At 49.8% G+C, this 24,026-nt stretch overlaps 2 protein-coding genes across 2 annotated transcripts in view; one reads left to right on the forward strand and one right to left on the reverse strand.

Annotated features, from left to right (window-relative positions):
• Positions 1 to 1,862, forward strand: part of PRPF19 (pre-mRNA processing factor 19) — a 13,799-nt gene extending 11,937 nt beyond the window's left edge. The window contains exon 16 of the mRNA XM_008585607.1: positions 1,321 to 1,862. Coding sequence (XP_008583829.1) covers positions 1,321 to 1,418 — 98 coding nt within the window. The 3' untranslated portion in view covers positions 1,419 to 1,862. The remainder of the gene's footprint in view (positions 1 to 1,320) is intronic.
• Positions 1,863 to 12,090: 10,228 nt separating this feature from the next.
• ZP1 (zona pellucida glycoprotein 1 (sperm receptor)) lies at positions 12,091 to 21,947 on the reverse strand. Its single transcript, XM_008585612.1, has 12 exons — positions 21,770 to 21,947; positions 20,052 to 20,173; positions 19,420 to 19,777; positions 18,905 to 19,045; positions 18,258 to 18,445; positions 18,087 to 18,184; positions 16,493 to 16,620; positions 16,209 to 16,398; positions 15,937 to 16,081; positions 12,855 to 12,936; positions 12,603 to 12,738; positions 12,091 to 12,241 (listed from the first exon to the last, which is right to left on the reverse strand). The coding sequence occupies exons 1-12, from the start codon at positions 21,945 to 21,947 to the stop codon at positions 12,091 to 12,093; spliced, it is 1,917 nt and encodes a 638-aa protein (XP_008583834.1).
• Between the last annotated feature and the right edge of the window lie 2,079 nt (positions 21,948 to 24,026).

The raw sequence follows: 24,026 nt of genomic DNA on the forward strand, positions 1-24,026 counted from the left end.
GCAACACTGAGGGTTGTGATCCCGTTGCCGGTCCCGGTCTGGTACGGGCGCGACACTGAGGGTTGCGATCCGTTGCCGGACACGAAAAAAGACAAAAAGGAAAAAAAAAAAGAAGAAAATATGTATATATGTAGGTTAGAACTGCATCTGGCACATAGTAAGGCTTTGCTGTTGTTATTATTCAATATTGCTTCTCAATCTGTTGTGTGATTACAGCAGCGAATAAGACTCATTCTTGGCACTGATGGAATTTATAGTCAGATTAGGAAGGTGGATGTAGGATGATTTCACAAAAACTTATTTAATTGCAATCATAAGTGCTGGAGAAGAAAAGTATGAGATGCTGAGGCAGTGGATGACAGGGTTTCTAACCTCCTAGTAGTCGTGTGGCCCTGAGTATGTGACTTTCCCTTTCAGAGCTTTAGCTTCTTCATCTTTAAAATGGGAATATCAATGCTGCTTTGCATATTGTGCCAGCTGGTAATGTGGAGGTGGCATGCATGGTCACAGGGCTCCTATTACTCAAGATGCTGAGTGAATGGTAGCTGCTGTTGTCTTTGTTGATGAAATTCTCATCCTCATTAGCAGTTGTAGTCAAGGTACAAGCTACTTCTGCCACACCCCGTGTTTTCCTGAGCCCTGCTCAGAGTGTCTGTTACAAAGTTATGCAGGCCTGACTGTATGGACTGGACTGGACCCTGCACATGGATCCAGTGTTTGATTTGGAGCTGAGTGGAGTAGAGTGGCAGGCTGGAAGAATAGGCTGGACTTTTTAGTGGGGAGCTGCTTGACTCCATATGTGATCCTAAATCCAGAAGAGATTTGCTCTGGTGTTCATGAATTACCTGAGTCCTGTGAGGATTGTTGCCCAGACTCATGTCCCTGACGCAGCCCTGCCCTGTGTTAGGGGCCCAAGTGCCCTGGAGTTGGAACCCCATGAGTTAGATGCTTGTTCCAGTTACAAGCAAGGAGTTAGCACTAAACATACTGACAAGCTGAGCACTGAGGTTTTCACCAAACTGAATTGCAGTTGCCCAGAAAGCTCAGGTGAGAAGAGGGACTGATGTTCATTTGTTCATTCATCCCAACAATGAAAAATGGAGGGCCTGCTTTGTGCCAGGCACCAGGGGAGGCACTGGAGATAAATGACGAGCAGGTCAGACTGGGGAGACAGACAGAGAAGCAGTAACATTCAGTGTGATGAATACTGACTGGAGGACTGGGTGTATTGGGAGATTGTTGTTAAGGGTCAGTGTTCAGACCTATAGGAGGATAAAGAAGGAAAAGCATCTCACAGTTGCCTGTTGTTTCTCTCCTCAGAACATAGTGGCCTGACTACAGGGGTGGCCTTTGGTCACCATGCCAAGTTCATCGCTTCAACAGGCATGGACAGGAGCCTCAAGTTCTACAGCCTGTAGGCCCTATCCCTTCCGTCAGAAGCTGGGCCTCATCTCAGTAGTGGGGTAGAGTTAGGGGTGGGGGGTGGGGGGGTAAGACTACTGGGGGAGGGGGGCACCTTATGGGGCGGGACATTCCCATCATTTCACTCTGGTCTGGGTGGCGGCCTGAGAGCCATAGCAGCATGGACCACCCTCATTCATGCGACCTCCAGGCCCCACGGGAACGGACATGGGAAGAAGTGCCACTGTCTAAAGGCTCAGGGTCGGAGCCCAGAGCCTCTCCCTTTGGGTTGTTCATTGAGTCGGTGGTGGTGGCTGTTCCACATCGACTGTGTATCAGTTCCTGTGAGACGGGGAGAGGTTGAGCCAAGGGCACTGTGAAGGGGATGGCACGAGCACTCGTGCAGGGTTTTGTAAGCAGTGATCTAGTTTCATTAAAAAAAGAAAATAAACATAACCACCTCCCTGCGTCTGTCTGTACAGGAACACCCTGGCTGGGAAAGGCGAGGGGAGGGAGGGAGTGCACAGTGGGACACTGGCTACCAGCAAGCCCATCATTCCTTTCCTTTCACAGCTCTCCCCCTCTCTAATTTCACAGCAGAAATAAAACAAAAACAAATCTACAAGCCATTTGTCAGAAGAAATCTTCCACATCTATGTAGACCTTGATTTTGTGTTCCTAGGGCCTCGAGTCACTTGTCCTGTCATTTGCCTTGTGGGTGTGGCTTCTCTCACAAGTCAGGGAAGATTAGCCTTGTCTTTCCGATGAGAAACTGTGAGCATATCATGAGGATTCTTTGGTTGTAGGTGATAGAACATTTGTCCCCAAATGTCTAAAATCAAAAAGGAGATTTTACTGGCAATTGAAAGGTTGAGGTGGAGCTGGTTCTAGGAAGAGAGCTGGTGAACAGTAAATAAAGAGATCAGATAATGTCGGATCATGTGGCTGCTTTAGATTAGGAGGTTAGGAAAGGCCTCTGAGGTGATGATGATGAAGCCTGAATGACAAGGAGCTAAAAGGGAAGGAGGATTGCAGGCAGAGGGAAGGTTCCAGGGCTGGAAGGAGGTGGTGTGTGGAGGAACAGGAAGGCCAGTGTGGCTCAAGTGCAGGTATGGCCCAGGAAGATCATTAGGACCCTTGATGAGGGCCATCCCAGGGGAATGTTGGGGATGGAAGCCTGATTGGAGTGGCTTGAGAGAATGAGGTGGGGAAGTGGGAGTGCTGGCACGGGGAGCTGAGAAAGGGTGTCACCTGGAGGGGGTGAGGGGGAAGAGCATAGTAGTCCGCACTGTCGATGCAGCAGAAGAATCTTAAGACGTGTTTTGCTGGGTTTGTGTTCTGGTGTCAAGTAAGTTTGGGCATGCCGTATCTCCCTTGGAGGGCCAGGGTGCTTAGTGGCTAGAGAAAACTCTGAAAAAAGAAAGATCTGAAAAAAGATCCTGCAGTAAAGAAGCCATTTAACTTTTTAAACCAGTTTCCTCATATAAATATTTGACGCTGTCGATGCAGCAGAAGAATCTTAAGACGTGTTTTGCTGGGTTTGTGTTCTGGTGTCAAGTTTGGGCATGCCGTATCTCCCTTGGAGGGCCAGGGTGCTTAGTAGCTAGAGAAAACTCTGAAAAAAGATCCTGCAGTAAAGAAGCCATTTAACTTTTTAAACCAGTTTCCTCATATAAATATTTGACGAGGTAAGCCTCTAGCTTTGTGTACCAATTAGTAGTTCATGGAACTCACCGTCTGTACATGCCAGAGTTCTAGCTGTTTGTAAATGGTGCTTCAGTGAACACCTTGGAGCATGTAGGCTCTTGTTTGGGTTAGTTCTTAGGGGTGACTGTCCCAAAGTAGATGATGAGGCAGTGTTTGGAACACTTAAGGTTTCCAACATTTGCCAGTCTGCTTTGTGCCAATTTGAAGGTGTGGCTTAATGTATGACTGACTGTACTAGTGGAATATATCCTCAACCAGTTGTAGGTGTTTATTCTCATTTGATTTTTCAAAAGTATTATTTTTAAGAAAAGACAAATCACACAGTTCACAGGCAGAAAAAGCTTAGAATGGAGTTAAGACAACTGCTGAGTAAAAGGTGAGCTGCTAACAGCTTTGGCTTGCAGGTGGTAGAGCTGCGCATTTGAGGTGGGCAGAGGGCTGAGGGCAAGGCATGTGGCGTCGGGGCTATGGTGGACCCCAAGGCTTGTACAGCACTAAAGCCATCTAATGGTTTCTGATGTTAGATACTAATGTGCATTCTTAAGCTCTGCTTTTGTTTCCAGGAAAACTAAAAAGGAGACACTGAAGGACAGAGGTTCTTGGAGGATCTGTGGGGTGGGGGCAGTATGGTCATCCTGAAATTATGTGAACCATGTAGTGTGTCCATGCATGTGTGATTTTTCTAGAGAGGGAGTATCCTAGCATATATTTCAGAGGGACTGTAATCCCATCCCCACCCCCAACCAGTCCTGAACCATTGACCTCGAAGAACTGAGGTGTGGTGCCGCTGACCTGGCCTTCTGTGTTTGTGTCCTAAGGCTCAGAAATTGATCACCTGTCCTGCCACCTGTCCACTCACATCAGCAGAAGAGCTGCTGCCAGACACTACATACGTTTTCTCATTTAATTCCGAAAACAGCCTTGCTCTTGGCTGTCCAGCAACTCCAAGCAGTTTCTTGTTCCCCGCAGACCACACAGGGCTTCGTGCCTCTCCCTTTGCAGTACAGTTGGAAGGAGACTCTGTAACGACGCTAGCTGTGAATCCTGGCTCTGGCACTTAGTAGCTGTGGAACCTTGGGCAGATTATTTAACTTTTCTCTCATTCATAAGATAAGATATTGTACTTTTTAGGGCTACTGTAAGGATTAAGTGAATATGAGAAGTGCTTAGAACAGGGACTGTGGATAATAAATGCTACATATTTTTAAATGACCGCTGCTGCTGCTGCTGCTGCTACTACTACTACTACTACAACACTGTTTTCTCTCCCTGGAGACTTTCCTCCCCCAAAGACAGGCTAAATCCTCCAGGAAGCCTTCTCTGGTGCCCATCCCTGCCCTGCCAGGTGAGTGACCTCACTCAAAGCCCGTGGTTTATGCCTCCAGCATAGCTCTAACCATGTTACCTTGAATGTGTTTATACATTTTCTTTCTTAATGAGATTTTAATCTCCACAAGGGCAGACCCATTGCTGTCATTCCTCTTTTCATCTCATGTCACACTGCTGCTAGGTGGGAGATTGAGAGAGTCAACCCTGGGGCTCAGTCCAAGGCCCAGGCCATGTCTATTTCTTTCTTTGGTACATAAAAAGAAACAGCCATTCACCCCTGCCACATCTCTTCAGATTTTGGCTCCAGTGCCTTGTGGTAAACTTTTTGGAAGTAGGTCTCACTTGGGGGTTGGTGGATTCTAAAGGGCTCACCTTTTCTGGACCCACATCGTCAGGATAACAAGTTTTGTTTTTAGGGTCCAGGAGCAGTCAGTAGTCCTAGGTGTCCAAAGAGAAGTTGTTGGGTGGTATAATTAATGCTTATTGCATCCTACATGCCCTTGAGCCCTTTGATGATCAAACCGCATGTCCCTTCACTGTTGAAGGTGATGGGGCATCTACATTGTTGTGCTTGACCTTGGAGCGTTAACCAAGGAGGTCACGTGGGGGCAGTGTTGTTACACTAGTCTCCCCAGTAACTCTGGCACCAGACGGAGGGAGTTCCTCTCAGTACCACAGCATGACCCTGCCAGACAGGTGGTGTTATCCCCATTCTACAGGTGAGAAAACAAGGTCAGAGAAGTGTGTGGGCTTAAGGCCACACGGTAAGTAATAGAACTGGGATTTTAAGCCACATGGCTTCCGAGACCAAGCTGTTCACCCCGTTGTCAACTAAGGAGTGGGCAGCTGATGACCATGCTCCACAGCCTTCGAGGAGTGTAATGTGGGTAAGTGTGGGCCCTGGAGTTAGAAGCCCAGGTTTGAATCCCAGCTCTGCATCTTTCTATGACGTGTGACTTTATGTCTCAGTTTCTGCATCTGAAAATGAGCTCATGGTGCTTGCTTCACAGGCTTGTTAAGAATTCAGTGAACTAATGTGTGGTGAGCATGTGGAGGCACTCAGTAACTGTTGGCTACTGTTTTCCCTGCTTCTGGCTGCACTGCCACCAGAGATGCTGCTAGGGGTCATGGTGGCCCTCGATGCTTGGCACCTGTGGTATGCAGGTTTGGTCTGACTGTTGTTTCCCTTCATAAACCTGACATTAAGGCTCTGAGGACACAAAGTGGCTGGAGTGTAGTCCAGGCAGGGAGGCGGCACACTACAGGTGCACATAGCCATGACACTGGAGTACTGATAGAGGTGCCAGCACAGATGATAGGGTGTGCACCTGTCTTGAAAATCAGGTAAGTCTGAGGGGAGGCGACACAGCAGCATTTTGAAGTAGAAGTTCACTAGATGGACCTGGGGCAAAGGAACAGAGTCGGGTTGGGTGGGGTAAGCAGAGGCGCTGGCAGCCCCTCTGCCTGTGGTGCATTCGGGAGTGATGAGAAGGGGGTTCAAGGGGAACCTAGGCAGTGTGGGCAGGAGGAGTAGCAAGGCGGCTGGAGAGAGGCCAGCAGATGCTGGAAGGCAGGTGAGGAGGTTGCCAGACTCAACCAGCAGCATGAAGTCTTAGATCTCACCTAAAGATTTTCAGAATGTGGAACAGATCTTTAACCAACACTTTAAAAGTTTTTTATCATGAGGGGCTGGCCAGATAGCTCACTCGGGAGAGCATGGTGCTGGTAAAACCAGGGTCAAGGGATCAGATCTCCTTACCGGCCAGCCACCAAAACAACAAAGTTTTTTTTATTATGAAATAATTATTATGAAATATTAACTCAAAGTCTCTGAAACATACCTGTACAGTTTAAAGAGTAATAAACATCCTTGTATCTACCAGCCAGCTGAAGGAAGAAAGCATTAAGGGCCCTCCGTGTGTTCTTCCATGAGTTCATCCCTCCTTCCCCACTGCCGAGGAAACCACTACCCTAAAATTTGTGTCCATCACTCCTTTGTTTTTCTACTGTATTGGGTGTTTTGTGTGTGTGTGTGCTGATTTTTGAACTTTACATAAATGAAGTCATTCAATCTACTTTTTTTTTTTATTTGCCCAACGTTCTTGCGATTTACCAGTATTTGCACATGTGGCCCTAGTTTATTCAATATTGTGCAAACAAATGCACTTGGCCAAACAGAACTCACACCAGGCTACTGGGACAGCATTCAGATAGGAGCAGTCATAGACGGGCAGGTCCTGCCTGGCCCTTTCTAGGCCAGTGCACTCTTGGAGATGGGTCTCGACCAGGGGGTTGTGCTGCTTTTAAACTGCATGATTAGGAAGCACAGCTCCTCCCCCTGGTATGATTAGGGATCTAGGGTCCAAGTTTTGCTGTTGTAGTTTATTGGATGTGGCCAGTCAGCAGCAGGGTTTACTGCATTGTGTTCATGGTTGGAGAAGCACCAGCCCTTCCTCTGACATAATGAAAGGCTGGAGTCCAAGCCTTGTAATTAATCAGTGCCCTAGACACTTGGCAATGGTCGGATTCCACGGAGCCTTGTAAGGGGCCAACTCCTTTTCTGGGAGGCCAGCCTCCAAGGGCTAAACCTTGGAGAGGTTAACCCTTACCTCTCATTAATTGTAGGAATATACCACATGCATTTATATATTCTATTGTTGATAATGGACATATGGGTTGTTTCTAGTTTTGTCTTCTTTTTTTTTGCTATTATAAACAATATTTCTGTGAACATTCTGGTGCAAGGGTTTTTCTAGGATATCAACGTAAGAGAGGTCTTATTTATTAGGTAATAAACTATTTTTCAACATGGGTATACTAGTTTACATTCCAATTGACAGTGGTAGAGTGCTCCTGTCCTGATACAACACATAGTATTTTCTGACTTTTTAGTTTTTGCCAGTCTGGTGGGTGTATAATAGTGTCTTGAAGTTTAAAATTTTCACACCTGTGATTGCTATTGAGGTTGAGCATCTTTTCAGCCACTTACAGACCATTTGAATTTATCTTTTGTGAAATGCCTATTTGTACCCTTTGCCTATTTTTCTATGTGTTGTCTTATTGATTTGTAGCGGCTTTAGAAGTATATATATATATAGGATAATAATCCTGTCAATAATGTGTTCTGACTATCTTCACACTTTGTGCCTTGTCTTTTCATTCTTTATTGCATCTTGTGATTTCTGATTGTGAGGTGGTCATTTTTTTGTTGCTTTGGATTTTTTTGGCAGCTGGCTGGTACAGGGCATCCAAACCCTTGACTCTGGGGTTGTCAACACCATGCTCTAACCATGTGAGCTAACCAGCCTGCCCTATGACGTGCTCATTTTATTCATAACATTATCGGTGAGAAATTTTTAAGACTTTGGCTGAAATTACATTCTTTCAGTCAGGATTTGCATTTGCTTCCTTCTGAAACTTAATTTACTTTAAGTTCAATATCATTTGGGATAACCTTAAATTACCTTTAGCCTTTGAGGATATTTTTTTCAGATTGAACTTTTGAGAGTTCTTCCTTCCATCTCTCTCTCAATCTAAAGATTTGGACTTACACACCAGAGAAGAGGGAATTGTACTTTTAATTCTTATTTTCATCCATCCAGCACCAACATCAAGATAGGCAAGATTCCTTGCTGTCCCCTTCTGTGCAATGGGCTTACTTCTCCCTTCATTCTTGTGGTGAGGACTTAGCCCTCTGGAGTCCCAGCTTTAATGGGAGACCTGTATTGAGACTTCCCACCTTTTGCAGGCTCTAGACTTGAGCTGTAGTCCCCTGTACTTATCAAAACAGAATGTTAAGGTCTCCAGGATTCTGTAGAAATTCCCAGAATAGAAACTAGTTTTACTTCCCAGGGTTTTTGTTTTTACTTTATTTTTGGCCTATCTGCATGCCTGCTCTTTTCGTGTTAGTTCAGCAGAGATTTATACACATTTTAAACTATTTATAATTTGTCATTTTAGGGTAGGAAGACTAGGGTAACTAGTCTTCCTACTGCTCGAACAGAAGTGACACTTTTATTTTTTATCAGCTGGCCAGTACAGGGATGGAACCCTGGAACTTGGTGTTCTCAGCACCATGCTTTAACCAACCGAGCTAACTGCCCAGCCCTGAAAGTGGCACTTTTACACGAAAGGCTCTTACAGAAATGTCTGGACATGGAGCCACACTTTAAGGAGTGAGATTTGATTAAAGCGGAAGTAACAGGCTGGGAAATATTCTCTCCCCTGTATTTAAGGCAAAGCACCATGACATTAATTTGATCTCAATGCATACTGTAAGTGAATGGGGGTAGGGTGGGGGCAGGGACATGGAGAAGTGGGGGATTCGCTTGGGTCTTAGCTGTAGCCACAGCCCCTGCTGCCTCCCCAAAAGGGCAGGAAGAGACAAAAGTGAGCAGCTCTGCTTCCTGCCACAGGTCAGCAGAAGTGGTTTGTTATCATCCCCATCAGGTCTGACTCAACTCTTCAAGGCCCAACAGGTGCCTGTTCACACCAGGAGGTGTTAATAGGGGAGGGAAGAAGTTTTAAATTGGGCAAAATTCACATTAGATTTTGATATCCAGGAAAGTCAAAGCTTTGATTGCTTCCTTCTAAAGAAAGCATCGGGAACCTAGTTGTGTAGTGAACTTCATCGTTCATATATTTTCTACATTTGTTTCTGTAAACAGACTCCTTTGACCTAGAAGTGTTGACAAAATCTATGTGCAATTTCAATACAAAAATTAGTTCTCAAAAGTCTTGCATCTGTCTACACTTCAGAGAAACAACGGCATTGTCACAAAAGCAAATGGATACTTTTATGATTACATAGGGTAGGAAGAGGTTTTTGCCATATCCAAAGATAAAAATATGAGGAGGAAAAAACCTCATTTTTACATCTCTCTCAAACAGAAAGATGAAAGAGCCCCTCAAAGAAAAGCTGATGGCCTATTCAATGGGAAATTTATAAGATGAAGATGTTGACCCTTTGATTTGTGAAAGCTCTTTACAGACAGGGAAAGAAAGAAATTCTGGAAGACAGATAAAAGACAAAGGGTAATTTATAAGATACAAGTGGCTATAAAGATGCTTGGCTACTAGTCAAAGAAAGCCATTTGAAAACAGCAGTGCTGTCTGCCTTATGCTGCTCAGATAGGCAAAGATTTAGGGTGATATCGGTCTATGGTAGCAAGGCTGTGGGGGAACAGGTGCCCGTACATCCCAGAGCTGAACAGTCATAGGGACGGGGCTTTTGACCCAGCAGTTCTTTTTTTTTTTTTTAAAGATGACCGGTAAGGGGATCTTAACCCTTGACTTGGTGTTGTCAGCACCACGCTCACCCAGTGAGCGAACCGGCCATCCCTATGTGGGATCTGAACCCGGGGCCTTGGTGTTATGAGCACCGCACTCTCCCGAGTGAGCCACTGTGCCGGCCCTGACCCAGCAGTTCTACCTAAGAATTTCATCTGAAAAAATAGTATACAGAGAAATACATGCTAATGTAATTGTATTCAACACTTGTTATCCTTAGCCACAGGCTTTGTTTCCATCAAAAGGAGATCAAATACGTCATAGTTCAACCACAATTTAGAGAATACATCTGTTAAAAATAAATGACACAAGATGTTTACACTTGTACTAAAGAGAAAAATTGGTTACACGATGTGATTCCAACTGGTATCTATAGAATAATGCTCTATTTAAACAGCATCAATTCTACTCAGAGAACCACCCTCTCGTGCTGTTTGAAATCCTTGATGAAGGGAGTGGTAAGAAGGAAGAGCTGATGCTGGATGGAGCTAGAACCCAGGCCGCCAAGAGCAAGTCAGCCTGGCTCCTCCAACCACCAAGCTAAGAATCCTTACTTCATGCTAGCCCTGCAGAATGTATCCTTGTACACGAGCCAGGAAGCTGGGCAGGGCAGGACTGGCCATCACTAGCCACACATGGGAAGACAGATCCAGAGAAGGGAAGTTAGTAACTTCCAGAGCAAGTGTCTGGGTCTTCCTGCCTCAGTGTTCTGTTCTGCTACCTCTAGCTAGAAAAGCCAGAGGCTATCAGTTTCCCCTACCCCACCTCATCTTGGCCTGTAAACTTGTCCTCACAGGAAAAAACAAAACAAAAACCAAAACAACAAAAAACTAAGTAAGCATTAGGTTTGGGGCAGGAGGAAGAGAAAGTCTAGTTAGCAGTTAATAGCATTCAGTAAATGTTGGCTATGTACTACTTTAAGCACTCTTATCTATTAACTCATTTTATCCAACACCCTATGGGGATATCTCCCCATGTGACAGATGAGAAAACTGAGGCCCAGAGAAGTTCAGTAACTCAATATTACACAGCAAGTTAAGAAGCAGAGGTTTTAACTCAAGCAACCTGGCTTTGGAGTCCAGAAAAAAAAAAAAAAATTGAGTAGGCCAGAGGCACGGGACTCCTTGTACGTATCGAGGCCACTGGCCTGGCTTGGGCATTTAGTTCCCTTTGTACCAGCTCTAAGCTCATGCCCAGCAAGGTGTCTGAAGCCTAGTTCAGGCTTCCCTACCAGCTTCTTCTCCCTGTTCCCCTAAGGCTGAACCCTACACCCCTTCCCACCCTAGAAGATATACAGGTCAGTCTGGGAAGGTCTTGGTTGCCAAGTCAGAAATGAAGGCCCATGTCATCTATGGGCACAGAGCGCTGGCCCTGACCTGTCTGGTGGCCATGCCCACTGTGACAGGCAGTGTCAGGGCTAGCAGGCTGCCATTCAACCTGTATGGACTAGTCCTGGAGGCCAAGGGAGCGGGAGGGAGGCTGGCAGTCAGAGATGCAGCCCAGCACCCTCCAGCGGGAGGCTGGAGAGCTCCTTCAACTCAGGCTTAGTGCTTTCATCCTGGGAACTCTGGGTGCCCCTTATCCATGATGGCAGTCATGCAGGTGCTTTGTGGATGCCAGAACTCCTGTGTCTATGGGAAGATGACAAACCTTCATGAGCAACTCCTTCCTGCTAGGTTCCTGATTTCCAGCTGTTGCTATTCTTTGACTCTTTTTACCCTCCTATACCTTTTCTTGTGTGGTTCTTCCTGCCTGGAATGTCACCTTTCCTTGCTGAGAGGCAAAGTCTCCCACATTGAGCCTTGGGAGATGTTGGTCTCTACCCAGGTATGGCATATATTAAGTATTTGTGATAGAAGCCACAGTTCTGAAAGGACAGAGCTGACCCTAAGGAACAAGTTCTCAGACAAAAAATTCTAGTTATCAACTTCTGCACACATGCTATGGATAGACTGTACCCCCTAAACTCATTGAAGCTTAAATTGTGTCCCCCAAAGTTCCAGGTATTGGAAACTTGGTCTCTACTGTGACAGTGTCGAGAGAGTGGGAAATCCTATTGTGATGGTTGAAAGATGAAGAGGCGATTAGTTGCAGGGCCATGCCATAGTGAATGGGTTAATAATGGTGGTTAGGAGTGTGGTTCTGAGGGCTTTAAAAGGAAAGCATGTGAGAGTCTCTCTCTGCTCCACCATTCTCACCATGTGAGACCCTGTGTCACCCAAGCCACTAAAGGAAGGCCTTACATAGTGTTCCTAGCCTCTGAAACTAAGCAATAAATTTTAACAAGTTACCCAGTTCCAGATATTGTTATAAGCAACAGAAATAAATGAATACACCTGCTTTCAGTGGATGTGAAATAATGATTTATTGAGGCTGTTCACCGTTGCCTTCCCAGAGCTTCTGGACCCAGCCCTGGCTCAGGCCCATAGAGACACCAACCCCTAGGACCAGGACAACAGCCAGCAGCAGAAGGACCACCCAGAGGGGAAGCCTTGGGTTAGAGTTCCTGCCCTGGCTCAGGCCCATAGAGACACCAACCCCTAGGACCAGGACAACAGCCAGCAGCAGAAGCAGAAGGACCACCCAGAGGGGAAGCCTTGGGTTAGAGTTCCTCCCGGAGCCTGCTGGAGAGAAGGGATTTGAAGGATCACAAGGCTGGGAGAACCCCTCCACTCTCTTCCACATCAGACCTTTGTAATCATACTGTGCAGAGCAGAAGCTGCCTTTCTGCAGATAGGGTGGACTCTGTCTATCTTTGCCTAGTTCCCCACTGAAGTTACACCATCTCCTGCCTTCACTCCGGCTGCAGCTTCCCCATTTTGTCAACATTCTTGGGGGGTGGAGGGGGTGGAGAGGGCAAGGCCTGAGGAGCCCACCCACAAGCCCTCATACCTGGGGGCCCTGGCATGGGCTCTTGCCGATAAGAATCCTTAAAGCCCACTGGCCCTGGAGAGCTCACAATGTCCTGGGGCCTGACAGTGTCGTTGTGGTGACCTGAGGATCGTCGCCATCCTGCCCAGGGGAAGAGTGATATCTTGGGCTGGTCTCCAGCCCCTTGTGGTACAGAAGCCAGGCATAGGGCTGAGGATGTATGAAAGAACAAACACCACCCCTCACCCCAGACTCACTTGCAGTCCCAGAGCTACACGTTATAGAGCAAGTCTCCAGCCCTGAGGGGTGGCAGGCAGAGGCGCTGCAGAAGAAGTAAACCTGGTGAAGGAAGAACATCAAGGCATGGGCTGACTAGGTCCTACTGGGTGGCAGGCACTGAGGCAGGGATGTGGGCTCCAGGAGCAGGGTCAAGACCATGCTGCTGCCGACCAGGCGGGCAGGGAGAGATGGGGGCGTGTTGACCAAGTCTGCGACTGCTGCCTCACGCAGACAGGGTACAGAACTGTAAGTGTTGCTTCCCACTTGGGAATCTGTGCCTTCCTCCCAAGAGTCCAAGCCTGCAGGCAGGAGCTGTGCACTTGGGAGAGCCCAGCCCGCAGCTTGCTCCCCCAGTTGCCTCTGGCTGCAGAGCTTCCTTGGAAGCCTCCATCCTCCGTTCCACTCACCCTGAGAGAGGGAATTCCCAGGAAGTGGGGTTTGATCAGGCAGCAGGACACATTTGCTGCTTTTTTTCTTTTTGTCAAAGGTGAGGAAAGATTTTTCTTTTTAGATTTGTTTTTGGAAAACACACACTGAGACTTCCAATCAAGATAGCAAAATAGACGGTCCCCAGCATCACCTTCTCCCACAATCAACCAATTTGCAACTACTAAAAAGTAACAACTGCCAAGCTTGGGCCACTAGAGCTCAGGGGAAGAGGAGGAGAGACCTATGGAGTTCATGAAGGCAGGAGAAGCCACGACGAGAGAAAGAAAGGACTGCTTTGACAATTTCGAGCCCTAGCTACTTCGAGGCTGGCCCTGGTGAGCACACAGAGCAAGAGCTGGCAAGAGCCACAGCTGTGCCCTTCCTATGAAGTGACTTGGAGGTGAGAGGGGAGAAGAGAGCCTAGGTGGCTTCCACTAACAGGGTTCCTGTGGACCCACATAGGAGCAAGGGGCCACAGATAACAGAAAAAAGGAGCTACTCAGAGGCTGGTGAGTCATCACATTGGACCAGCGCATGGCTCATCCCATGGGAAGTGTTTGGATTGTGGGTAGTAGGGGAGACGGACCCACTGGGGGAACGTTGGGGCACAGCACAGACAGCTGATCTGCCCCCTAGTCAGCACAGGACCACTCAGTGGAGACTGGTCAGGAATACAGAACTGAAGGGGAGGAGTTTGCTGAAAAGACTCAGGCCCAGAGTTTCCACACAACCCAGGTGCACCAGACCCCACAAGACTGGGAAGTGCTTACAAGGTCAATAATTAAAATCTGAGCTGCACAAAAAGCCTTTCCCGGAGAATCAGCAGCAAAGCAGTAATTTAGCTCAACCATAGGGCTCAAATGCCGCCGTTTTAGAAGTAACTGAAGGACAACAAGTTACTTTCAGTGTAGATTTTAAGTGGTGAACAGTGAACAATCCAACACAGAACTGAAAGAAAAAACAAAAACCCCACAGACCAGAGACAAAGTTCTGATATTAACCAGTAAAGGTCTAACACCAAAGAACAGCTATAAAATCTAGAAGGACTGGAAGCCCCCTGGGCTCCTAAGCTGGGGTAGGACCAAGGGCCTCAGCCCCGGCCCCCTGACACCTGCATCCAGCCCAGAGATGACCACTGAACCACCACCAGAAGCGCCCCAGGCTCCTGAGCTGGGCAGTGGGGGAGGCTCCCCGAGGGCCTCAGTCACGTCCTCCCCAAATCCGTATCCAGTCCAGCTATGCCTGAGGTGCCACTGGAAGCCCCCTGGGCTCCCCTGCTGGAATGAGGGGGGTGCAATGGGCCTCGACCTTCCTTCCTCCTGCCACCCTATCCACCTCCCTGCTGCCTTCTCCCTCCCCCCAACTGCTCCACATCTTAAAAAGTAAATTTTAAAATTTTACATTCTAATTGTGTATGTTGGGATACAATGGGATATTTTTATCTGTGTATACATTTTAGAAAACGAATTAACATTCATATCATAGTCATCACATCACCAACTTATTTTTTGCGGTGAGAATGTTAAACGTCTATTCTCTTAGCATTTTTAGTTATATGCTACACCATTACTAACTGGTCACCACGCACTGCAATAGATCACTAAAGCTTACGCTTCTAGTTGAACTGAAACTTTGTACTTCCTGATGAATATCTCCCCCATCACCATCCCTCCCTCATACCAGCCTGGAAGCAATCTAAGTGTCTATCAGGATAAGTGGATAAGGAAAATGTGGCATGCACACACTACACAGCCTTAAAATGGAAGTTTATCATTTGGAACATGGATGGACCTGCAGGACATTATGCTAAGTAAAATCGGCCACTGACATTATGCTAAGTAAAATCGGCCACCGTCTTTCTTGACCCTCAGAGACCAGTGACTGGAGGCAGAAGGACAGTTTACCACTGCTTCTAGAAACACAAAGCCAAGGGCAACTCTGTAAAGGAGGAGAAGCAGGTGGAGCTGACCTGACCCTGCACCCGGTAGGCCCCACCAACGGGTGCCCCTCATCCAGATCAGCATCTCTTGGCTCAGGAAGCAGTGCGCAGCCGAGATGAGAACAAAGCCACCCTACTCGGTGCTTACCAGTGAAGTCAGTCTATATCTGATGCAGTGACAGGCAGCGATTTAAAAATACAGAGGTCTGTGTATGAGATCTGTATCGTTCAATAGGACAAGAGTTATGCAACAGTGTCGCCGATGCTGCTATTTGTACATTATATAGAAAACCAACATACCTTAAGTTTTTCTACTTTTACCTTCTAAGAGAAGGTAGAAGTTATAAGAGAAGGAGAAGTTGCTAAGTTTTAAAAAATGCAAAGCAGGGTTACGTTGAACACATCATCATTTCTGGAATCAGAAGCGAGGCAGCCCTAGAACACCATGACCAGTCTTCACATTTAGGGTTGATTGCAGCCATGCTTGGCATTTTTCTTGCTTGAGTTGTTTAGGGGTCGCCTCCGGACTGGCCTGAGCCAAGACCTTGTGCTCTCCAGGCAGTTGGTAAAAATCAAGCCCCATCCTGAGCCCTTTGTCTGCATTAACTCATGGGGTGCTGGAGGGATTTGGTGACTAGCTTATCCCCACTTAACAGGTGGGGCTGGGCATGAGGAACACAGGTGCTTCTTACCTGTCCCCTGAGGGCTTTCTGGGAGCCAGAGTCCAGGAGGGCGAAGGTAGCAACCGTGAAGCGCTGGTGGTGAGATGGGAAGGTCAGCGCTGCCCTGTCCAAGGCTACCATTTGGGTTCTGTAGCTGTCACCCTTGAAAGGACACCTGGGAAGGAGAGAAGTCAGGGAGGCCTCCAAGGGGAGGTGAGGCAGGTGGGGAGGTGAGGCAGGTGGGGAAGCGAGGCAGGTGGGGAGGCAGCCATGGGGGCAGTGCAGTCACCTCTGCCACTCACCCATCTGACAGGATGGGCCACTGGGGATGCTGTAAGGGGTTGGCGCTGGGAGTGGCCCAGCACTGGTGCAGCACCAGGACCAGACTGGGGTCTGTCCTTTGCAGAATCCGAACCTCCACATGGACTGGTTCTCGGAGCAGCCTCATGATGGGATAGTCCCCCTCCCCGTAGTAGGAGCTGAAAGTCTTGTCTGCAGGGAGAGGTGCTCATGACCCTAGAGCAGGCTGTGCCTCAGGGAAATCGGAGCAGGAAGAGAAAGGAGGGGAAAGGAGGGGACACCGTACCCTTGGCGATCCGCAGCTCAAGCCGCAGGGGGCCAGTCTGGGTCACAGGAGCAGGTACTGGGGGTGGGAAGATGGACGCCTGGATGGGCAGAAAGTCACTGGCATTGAAGACACAGCGGACATGAAGCCTGAAGTCCAAGGGCAAGAGGGTAGGGGAGAAGACAGCGAATCAGGGCATCCTGTTTATTTAAGTGTGGCTGCATAAGGGTACCATGCAACAGGATGGATGTTACCCAAGCAGTCACCAGGTGACACACATCACTGCCAAGGGGGCTGAGGAGGCTCACCCCTGCCCGTCTCATCTTCCTGGGACAATTCAGGCCCAGGCCCTGCTCTACATGTGGGGGTACAGCAGGATCGAGATGATGGGGCCCGTCGGGGGGCTGCCACCTCACTGGCCCTGCCCTGTTCTGGCATTTGAAACCCTCGGAGCCTGACAGTCTAGGCTGGTGGGCAGACCTCGGTTTGAATGTCCTTAGCATTTATGGCCTCTAGGACCATGAGCAATTCATTTACCTAAGGCTTAGTTTCCTCCTTTGTAAAATGGTGATGACCACCGCCCTCTGAGGGCTCTTGCAAGGGCTGAGGTCATGAGATAACGTGCCTGTGTTTTCATTGTTCTTGCACACATAGTTGGTCTGCTACTGTGTCTAGTGCCACGGTGGCTGCTCATGCATACTTGGCGTGGGCCCTGCCTGGCACAAACTAGGTGCTAAATGGCATAAGTGATTCCACCCTGTCCTGAAGGCCTTTCTACCTTTACTGCCTTTCGTCTGAGGAACCCTCCTGCTTAGTCCTGATGAGCTACAGCTGTTTCCCCTTCTGTCCACCCCCTCTGGGAACCCCTGGCCACCCTGTGTCACTTGCTCCCACAGTTCTTGAATCCAAGGGTCTAAAGCATGACAGACTTGCCTCCCACCTCCCAACATAGACACCTGAACCCTGCTCTCCCAGCCCTCATGGTGGGTAGGACAGGGAGAAGGAGACACCTGGGCATCCACGTGGCACCAAGCACAGAACTTCTACAACCCATAGTTTTGTATTAGCTCTATCTGACAGGGTCAACAGGCTGAGGTGAGACCTTGCCCCTGTCCACACAGTAACAGTGGAGGCTCAAGCCAGGTATGACAAGGACGGATTCCCTGGAGTCCCCCCCACTGGCATCCTGGGCACCTGGATGGTTTTGTCACCCGAAGTCTGGGAGGCCCTGAGGTGTCTTCTGCCTCAGTGGCTTCCTAATGTTTGAGGTCAGGAGGGACAGCAGCCTCAACCTCTTCCTATCTAGGGCTGGAAGGGGACACTTTCAGCTGCTCTGAGCCGAGTTCTTGGAGAGAGAGAGGGGCAGGGCTCTGGAAGACTCCACTCTCAGGAACTGCTATTGGCTCCTACCTGAGCCCCACGTGCCAGGTATGGACAGACCCCACTTAACACTCACATCAGCCCTGGCCTCCCAGGTGTCCCCCCTGCCTGGTAGGGGAGGCTGGGAAGAGGTAAGCAGCTCCTGTGCCTCGTAGTAGCACAGCCTGGACTTGAATCCAGGCGGCTCCTGCTCTAAGCTCTCCTGTGCTCCCTCACACCCAAGCCCACAGCTCACCGGAAGGTGCTGTCCCGTGTGATGGAACCGCGTGGCCCCATTTGAACATCAATGTCAGACGTCAGCTGGTTCTCATATATAAGCTGGTTGCCAACTGCCTGTGGGAGGGGACAGCTGGGTGAGGCCCTCTGGGGGTGGTACTCAGCACCAGCCCATGGTCCCCGCTCCCACCTGGACTGTGGTGCCACAGTGGGTGACAGGGAGGTGGAAGACCACGAAAGCATCTGTCTCCTGCGTTGGGGAGCAGCTGGTGGGGGCGTAGGCCAGGTGGACATTGGCCAGCGTGATCTTGTGTGCCAAGGCTGTTTCTTGAGACACAACCAGGATGAAGTAGCCATTTCTGAAGCACTGGACAGTAGCTGGGACAAATGAGGATCAAAGAGAAAGTTCAGGGCCTGGGGTTTAGTGTCCATCCGGCACAGAGACAAGGGGATAGGCTGGGTGACAATCTGTTTTCAGTATTAGCCAGGGAGCCAGGAGACCTGGGCTCTCTTGCTTTCTGCTTAGGCCAGTGTTGGCTTGAGAAAACCCTTTACAAACTCAGGTTTTTTCTGTGGCACAAAAGGGTCAAACTATGTGCTAAAAATAGGATCATCCAAACCAGGACGTTTTAGGTCTAAAGGTAAGGATATGCAGACAATTGTTATAAGGCAACTGGGACGTGGTCAGCCCATGTAAAGAGTCTTCTGCAATCCATTCTGGGAGTCAGGCTCTCCTAGGAACAGGAGGTGAAGCAGAGTTTCAGCCAGATGGAGGCAGCAATTCTGCTGCTTCAGGATCCAGGGAACCAGGACCAGGCTCGGTGTGGGAGGTTGTACCTGTATTGCCATAGTAACAGGGGACCTCTCTGGTGTCGTCATAGCAGCAGCCAGCCTGCTGACAGGCTTCCTTTGAACTTCTCACTCTGCAGGGGATATGCCCAGAGGCCACGTGGCACTGGTCCTGGGTCAGATGTGTCCCTAGGGCTGGTGACAGAGTGGTGAAGAAAATGGCTTCTTAGAATGAACTTCTCACTCTGCAGGGGATATGCCCAGAGGCCACGTGGCACTGGTCCTGGGTCAGATAGGTCCCTAGGGCTGGTGACAGAGTGGTGAAGAAAATGGCTTCTTAGAGCCCCCAGTAAAGGGCTGTCAGGCCACCCTATGCTCTGCTCCAGAAGGCCCCAGACACAGAGAGAAGCCCTACATACCTATGTAATCTGGCTTGTCCACTTCCAGGGGTTCCGAGGTGCCCCGCTGGGGTTGAGCCAGGGTGGGAGGGGTAGGTCCAGGTCCGAGGGATGTTGACACAGGGGCTGGATGGGCGACCAGACACAGAGAGAAGCCCTACATACCTATGTAATCTGGCTTGTCCACTTCCAGGGGTTCCAAGGTGCCCCGCTGGGGTTGAGCCAGGGTGGGAGGGGTAGGTCCAGGTCCGAGGGATGTTGACACAGGGGCTGGATGGCTGGAGCTGTGCTGTGGGGACAGGGGGCTGGGAAGGCCAGAGCCTGGGGAGGTGTGGCTAGAGGTGGGATGGAAGGGCAGCGTGTGAGGAGGGGGAAGTGAGGACATGGTGAGAGGCGCCAGGTGGGAGTCCAGAGCCCAGGTGTGGTCAGGCTTGGGACAGATCAGAGCGGCCTCTTGCGCTACATCCACATGACCATCGGGCAGCACAGCTTCTATGAACACCCTCAGGTGGGAGCGCCCATCCTGCAGGTGAGAGAGAGGGCCATAGCAGCTAGGTGAGGCCACCCAGCATCCCAGGCAGAAGAGGGTCAGCGAGAGCCGAGTGGGGTGTCAGGCAGGGAGCTGGATTTGCAGTGGGTCCCAGGAAGTGCTTGTGCCTGGAACTCAGTCTCCCTCACCCACCAACCCACTGACTGATTTGGGGCTCTGGTTTGTCCCTGGTCCATAGGGGCCTCTGTAGCCTGACACTATGTTAGGACAAGCTCACCCCTGGACCCAGAGCAGTAAGCGATCCTACCTTCTCCAGCACATGGCAGCCTTTGTAGTCAGCCGAGAAGACCACGGGTTCCTGGGGCTTGGAGGTGACCCAGTGGTAGCAGATGGAGCAGTTGTTCACCTCAAACTGGTTCCCAAATTCATCTGGGGTCGGGGGAGGGGAGAGAGGGAGCAAGAAGAGGGGTCAGGGATGCTGAAGGGTGAAGTGGGAGGCAGCTGGGGACTGCTGAGAAGACTCCTCACCCAGACTCTGCACATGCCTGATGTGTGGTCTTGGGTAAGCCCCTTCCCCTCTCGGGTCTGTTTCCACATCTATAAGGGGATGGGTGTCTTAGGATCTTTCTAGCTAGGGTTCCCTGTTGGTGGTACACAGCAGCAGGCAGGCATGAAGAGGCAGGGGATAAAGGATAAATAGGGTCTCAGGCTCTGGGCTGAGTATTTTACATCATTTCTTTTAAGCTGAGTTAGCCACACTCTGTGGACGAGGCAGCTGAGAGTCGGAGAATGAGTGAGGTTTCTCAGGTGCACACAATGAGGGCCCAGAGAAGGATCTGAACTCCAGGTTTTGTAGAAAGAACTGAGCCTCTTTGCCAGGTTAACTGGCTGTTGCAGTCATTTGGGGACACCTGCTAAGTGTTCACCCACCTTGTTCACCCAGAACAGCCAGTGCACCCTCTGGATGGGGATGTGGGCACACCCCCTACACTCCTGTTCAGTGCCCATAGCAAGACTGGGGTCATTGTTTGCATCCGCAGGTGAGGAAAAAGAGGTTCAGAGATCAGGTCAGTTCCCCATGATCGCACAACTTAGAAGCTGCTGATTCAAAGCCCAGTTTCAAACCTACACCCTCTTCTCCACACCAGGCCACAGCCATTGGGCCCTGCCACACAGAGAGTGCTTTGTGGACCAGCAGGCTCAGCATCACCTGGGTGTGGTTACAAATGCAGAGCCTAGGCCCTGCCCCAGCGCTACAGAATAAGAACCTGCACCTCAACAAGATGGCCTGGTGGGTCCTGTGCACATTGACCGGGTGATGGGGAGACTGAGGCTGGCCACTCTTTTACGTCCCCGTTATGTGGCGAGGGGTGGGGGTGGGAACTGAGCCTCTTTGCCAGGTTAACTGGCTGTTGCAGTCATTTGGGGACACCTGCTAAGTGTTCACCCACCTTGTTCACCCAGAACAGCCAGTGCACCCTCTGGATGGGGATGTGGGCACACCCCCTACACTCCTGTTCAGTGCCCATAGCAAGACTGGGGTCATTGTTTGCATCCGCAGGTGAGGAAAAAGAGGTTCAGAGATCAGGTCAGTTCCCCATGATCGCACAACTTAGAAGCTGCTGATTCAAAGCCCAGTTTCAAACCTACACCCTCTTCTCCACACCAGGCCACAGCCATTGGGCCCTGCCACACAGAGAGTGCTTTGTGGACCAGCAGGCTCAGCATCACCTGGGTGTGGTTACAAATGCAGAGCCTAGGCCCTGCCCCAGCGCTACAGAATAAGAACCTGCACCTCAACAAGATGGCCTGGTGGGTCCTGTGCACATTGACCGGGTGATGGGGAGACTGAGGCTGGCCACTCTTTTACGTCCCCGTTATGTGGCGAGGGGTGGGGGTGGCCACCCCCAGGCTGGAGGGAGGCCTCCACTCTTTTTGCTCCTGCTTCAGGTGAAGGGCCCCAGTCCCTCCTTGCTGCAGCCCGTGGCCTGGGGAGGTGGGGACTGGGCTTCTGCCGGCACTCACCCACCACCTTGAAGCGGATGGTCCGGCCCGGCCTGGGGGTCACCAGCAGCTGCATGCCTTCCATCCCACAGTCATAGCTGTGCTGGAGGCCTGAGTGGCCAGGCTCAGAGTGTAGCTGCTGACCCAGCCCCAGGCTGGCCACCAGCAGTAGCAGGGCCACACAGTGACCCCAGGCCATGACTGAGACTCCCGCCACCAGCTACAACACAGATCCCCACAGTAGCTCCTACCCCCTCGCCTCCAGGGTGGAGCCCAGGCCTTATATGGGGGAGGGCGGCAAGTAGGAGCCTCTAAGGGCAAAGGGGGCCCACCTGAGGGAGCACCCACCTGGCCACCAGGGGCTGTGGTGAAACTCTTGCCCCTAAGGCAGGGGAAGGCACCCTCCCACCCTGGGGCTCTGAGGGGCTGTTCAGAAAGCTGCCCTTGACCCCTCGCCCAGGCTTTCTGCCTCACGTGGGCGGGTGATGCCTGCTCAGCAGAAGTGATTTTGACTGTGGAGGAGGGAAGGAGGGGAGGGGAGCGGGGAGGGGGCTGTCTAGGAAAGGTGAAGCTGCAGGTGGGCTGTGGGACGAGCTCCAGAGCTGGGAGGTGGCCTGCAGGCCGGCTCCCTTCCAAGCCCGTCCCCATCCCCTTCCTGCCCAGCCAGGCTCTATCTTGGTGCCTCAGAACCACTGGGAGCTGCAGGCCTGGTTAGTTTACTCCCCACTCCTCACTGGTGAGCAAGACCAGGAGACAGGGCCCCTGCCCTACCAGCCTGCAGCGGGACGGGGCCCCAGGGGAGGAAACAGACTAGCTGCACCTCCCAGGCTTCTCCTGAGGATTAAGCCAGTTAATGAGATGATGGCTATTACTAAAAACAGTAAGGAGATCAGACAACTAAATGTAAAGTGGTGTCCTGGATGGGATTGTAGAACAGAAAGAGGACATTAGGTAAAAGCTAAGGAAATGGACTTTAGTTAATAATGTATCCACGTTGGTTCATGCATTGTCATACATGTAATGTACTAATGTAAGATGATAATTATAGGGGTGTAGGGAGAGTGAAGGAAAAGGGTCAGGGCCCCTCGGATGTTCAGCATTTGATGTAAATATGCACGTGCGCCCAGGTGTTCCTTGGCTGTTGTCTCATGTAACTGCGCATGTGCACACAGGTGTCCTGGGTTATGGACTTGAGTATAAAGGACGAGCGGCTCTCATCCACAAGACCCCCACCCCTGGGATGCCCCCTGGGGGCCCTCCACAGGGAGGTCACTACTCATGCTGGAGGCTGCTGCTCCCAGGGCCACCCGGTCTCTCTGGGAGGCCCCCGCCACTGCCGTAGCTGCTGCTGAGGACTGAGCTCGTGTCATCTGCCAAAGGCTCCAGGGCTTTTTCCCAACTACCTAGAGCGTTGACCTGGTGTGTGAGGGGCCTGGTGACCCAGCCTGCACAACGGGTTTGAAGGGTATGTGGGCCCTCACCCCTAGCCTGGACAATACAAATGAAAAACTTAGTGTAACTAAAATAATGTAACATTTTGGCTTTAATTATGAATTGCCTCGCCGTACAATTGGCGTAGCTATTGCTGTAACCTGACAATTGGCTACATCGGCAGGATTCTGACAATGGCCCTAATCATACAAAGGGAAACTGGGTGTGGGGTATATGGGACCTTTCTGTACTATCATCTGTTTTTCTGTACATTTTGAACAGTTCTAAGAAATAAAGTTTATTAAAAAGAATGCCCCATAGTCGGCAGTGTCTACTACCTGCCAGGCAGTCCTAAGGCCTCGCTCGTGTTCGCTCCTTACAGCACCCGACTGTCCTCTGAGGGAGGTCCTGTCACCGTCCCCATCACATGCGTGGAACTAATTCCTGCAAGTGATTAGCCCAGGGCCCTGAGCTCAGCAAATGTTGGGAATTGTGCATTATTATTATACACAGCAGCTGGGACAGCATGTGGCTTGCTAAAGTTCTAGTGTTCCAGTGCAGAGTAGGGTGACTACAGTTAACAAGAAGATATTGTATATTCCAAAATAACAAGAAGAGAGGAATTTGAATAGTCTCACCACAAAGAAATGATAAGTGTCTGAGGTGATGGATATGCCAATTACCCTAATTAGATTATTACACATTGTGTACATTTATTGAAACGTCACACTGTACCCCATGAATATGTACAATTATTATGTGTCAATTAAAATAAATTAAAAAAAAAAAAAAAAGCTAAATAGGGCCTGGAACATAATAACAGTGTATGTTAAAAAAAAAAAAAAAA

Source organism: Galeopterus variegatus, unplaced genomic scaffold (assembly GCF_000696425.1).
Source record: "Galeopterus variegatus unplaced genomic scaffold, G_variegatus-3.0.2 Scaffold3640, whole genome shotgun sequence".
NCBI classification, from domain to species: Eukaryota; Metazoa; Chordata; class Mammalia; order Dermoptera; family Cynocephalidae; genus Galeopterus; species Galeopterus variegatus.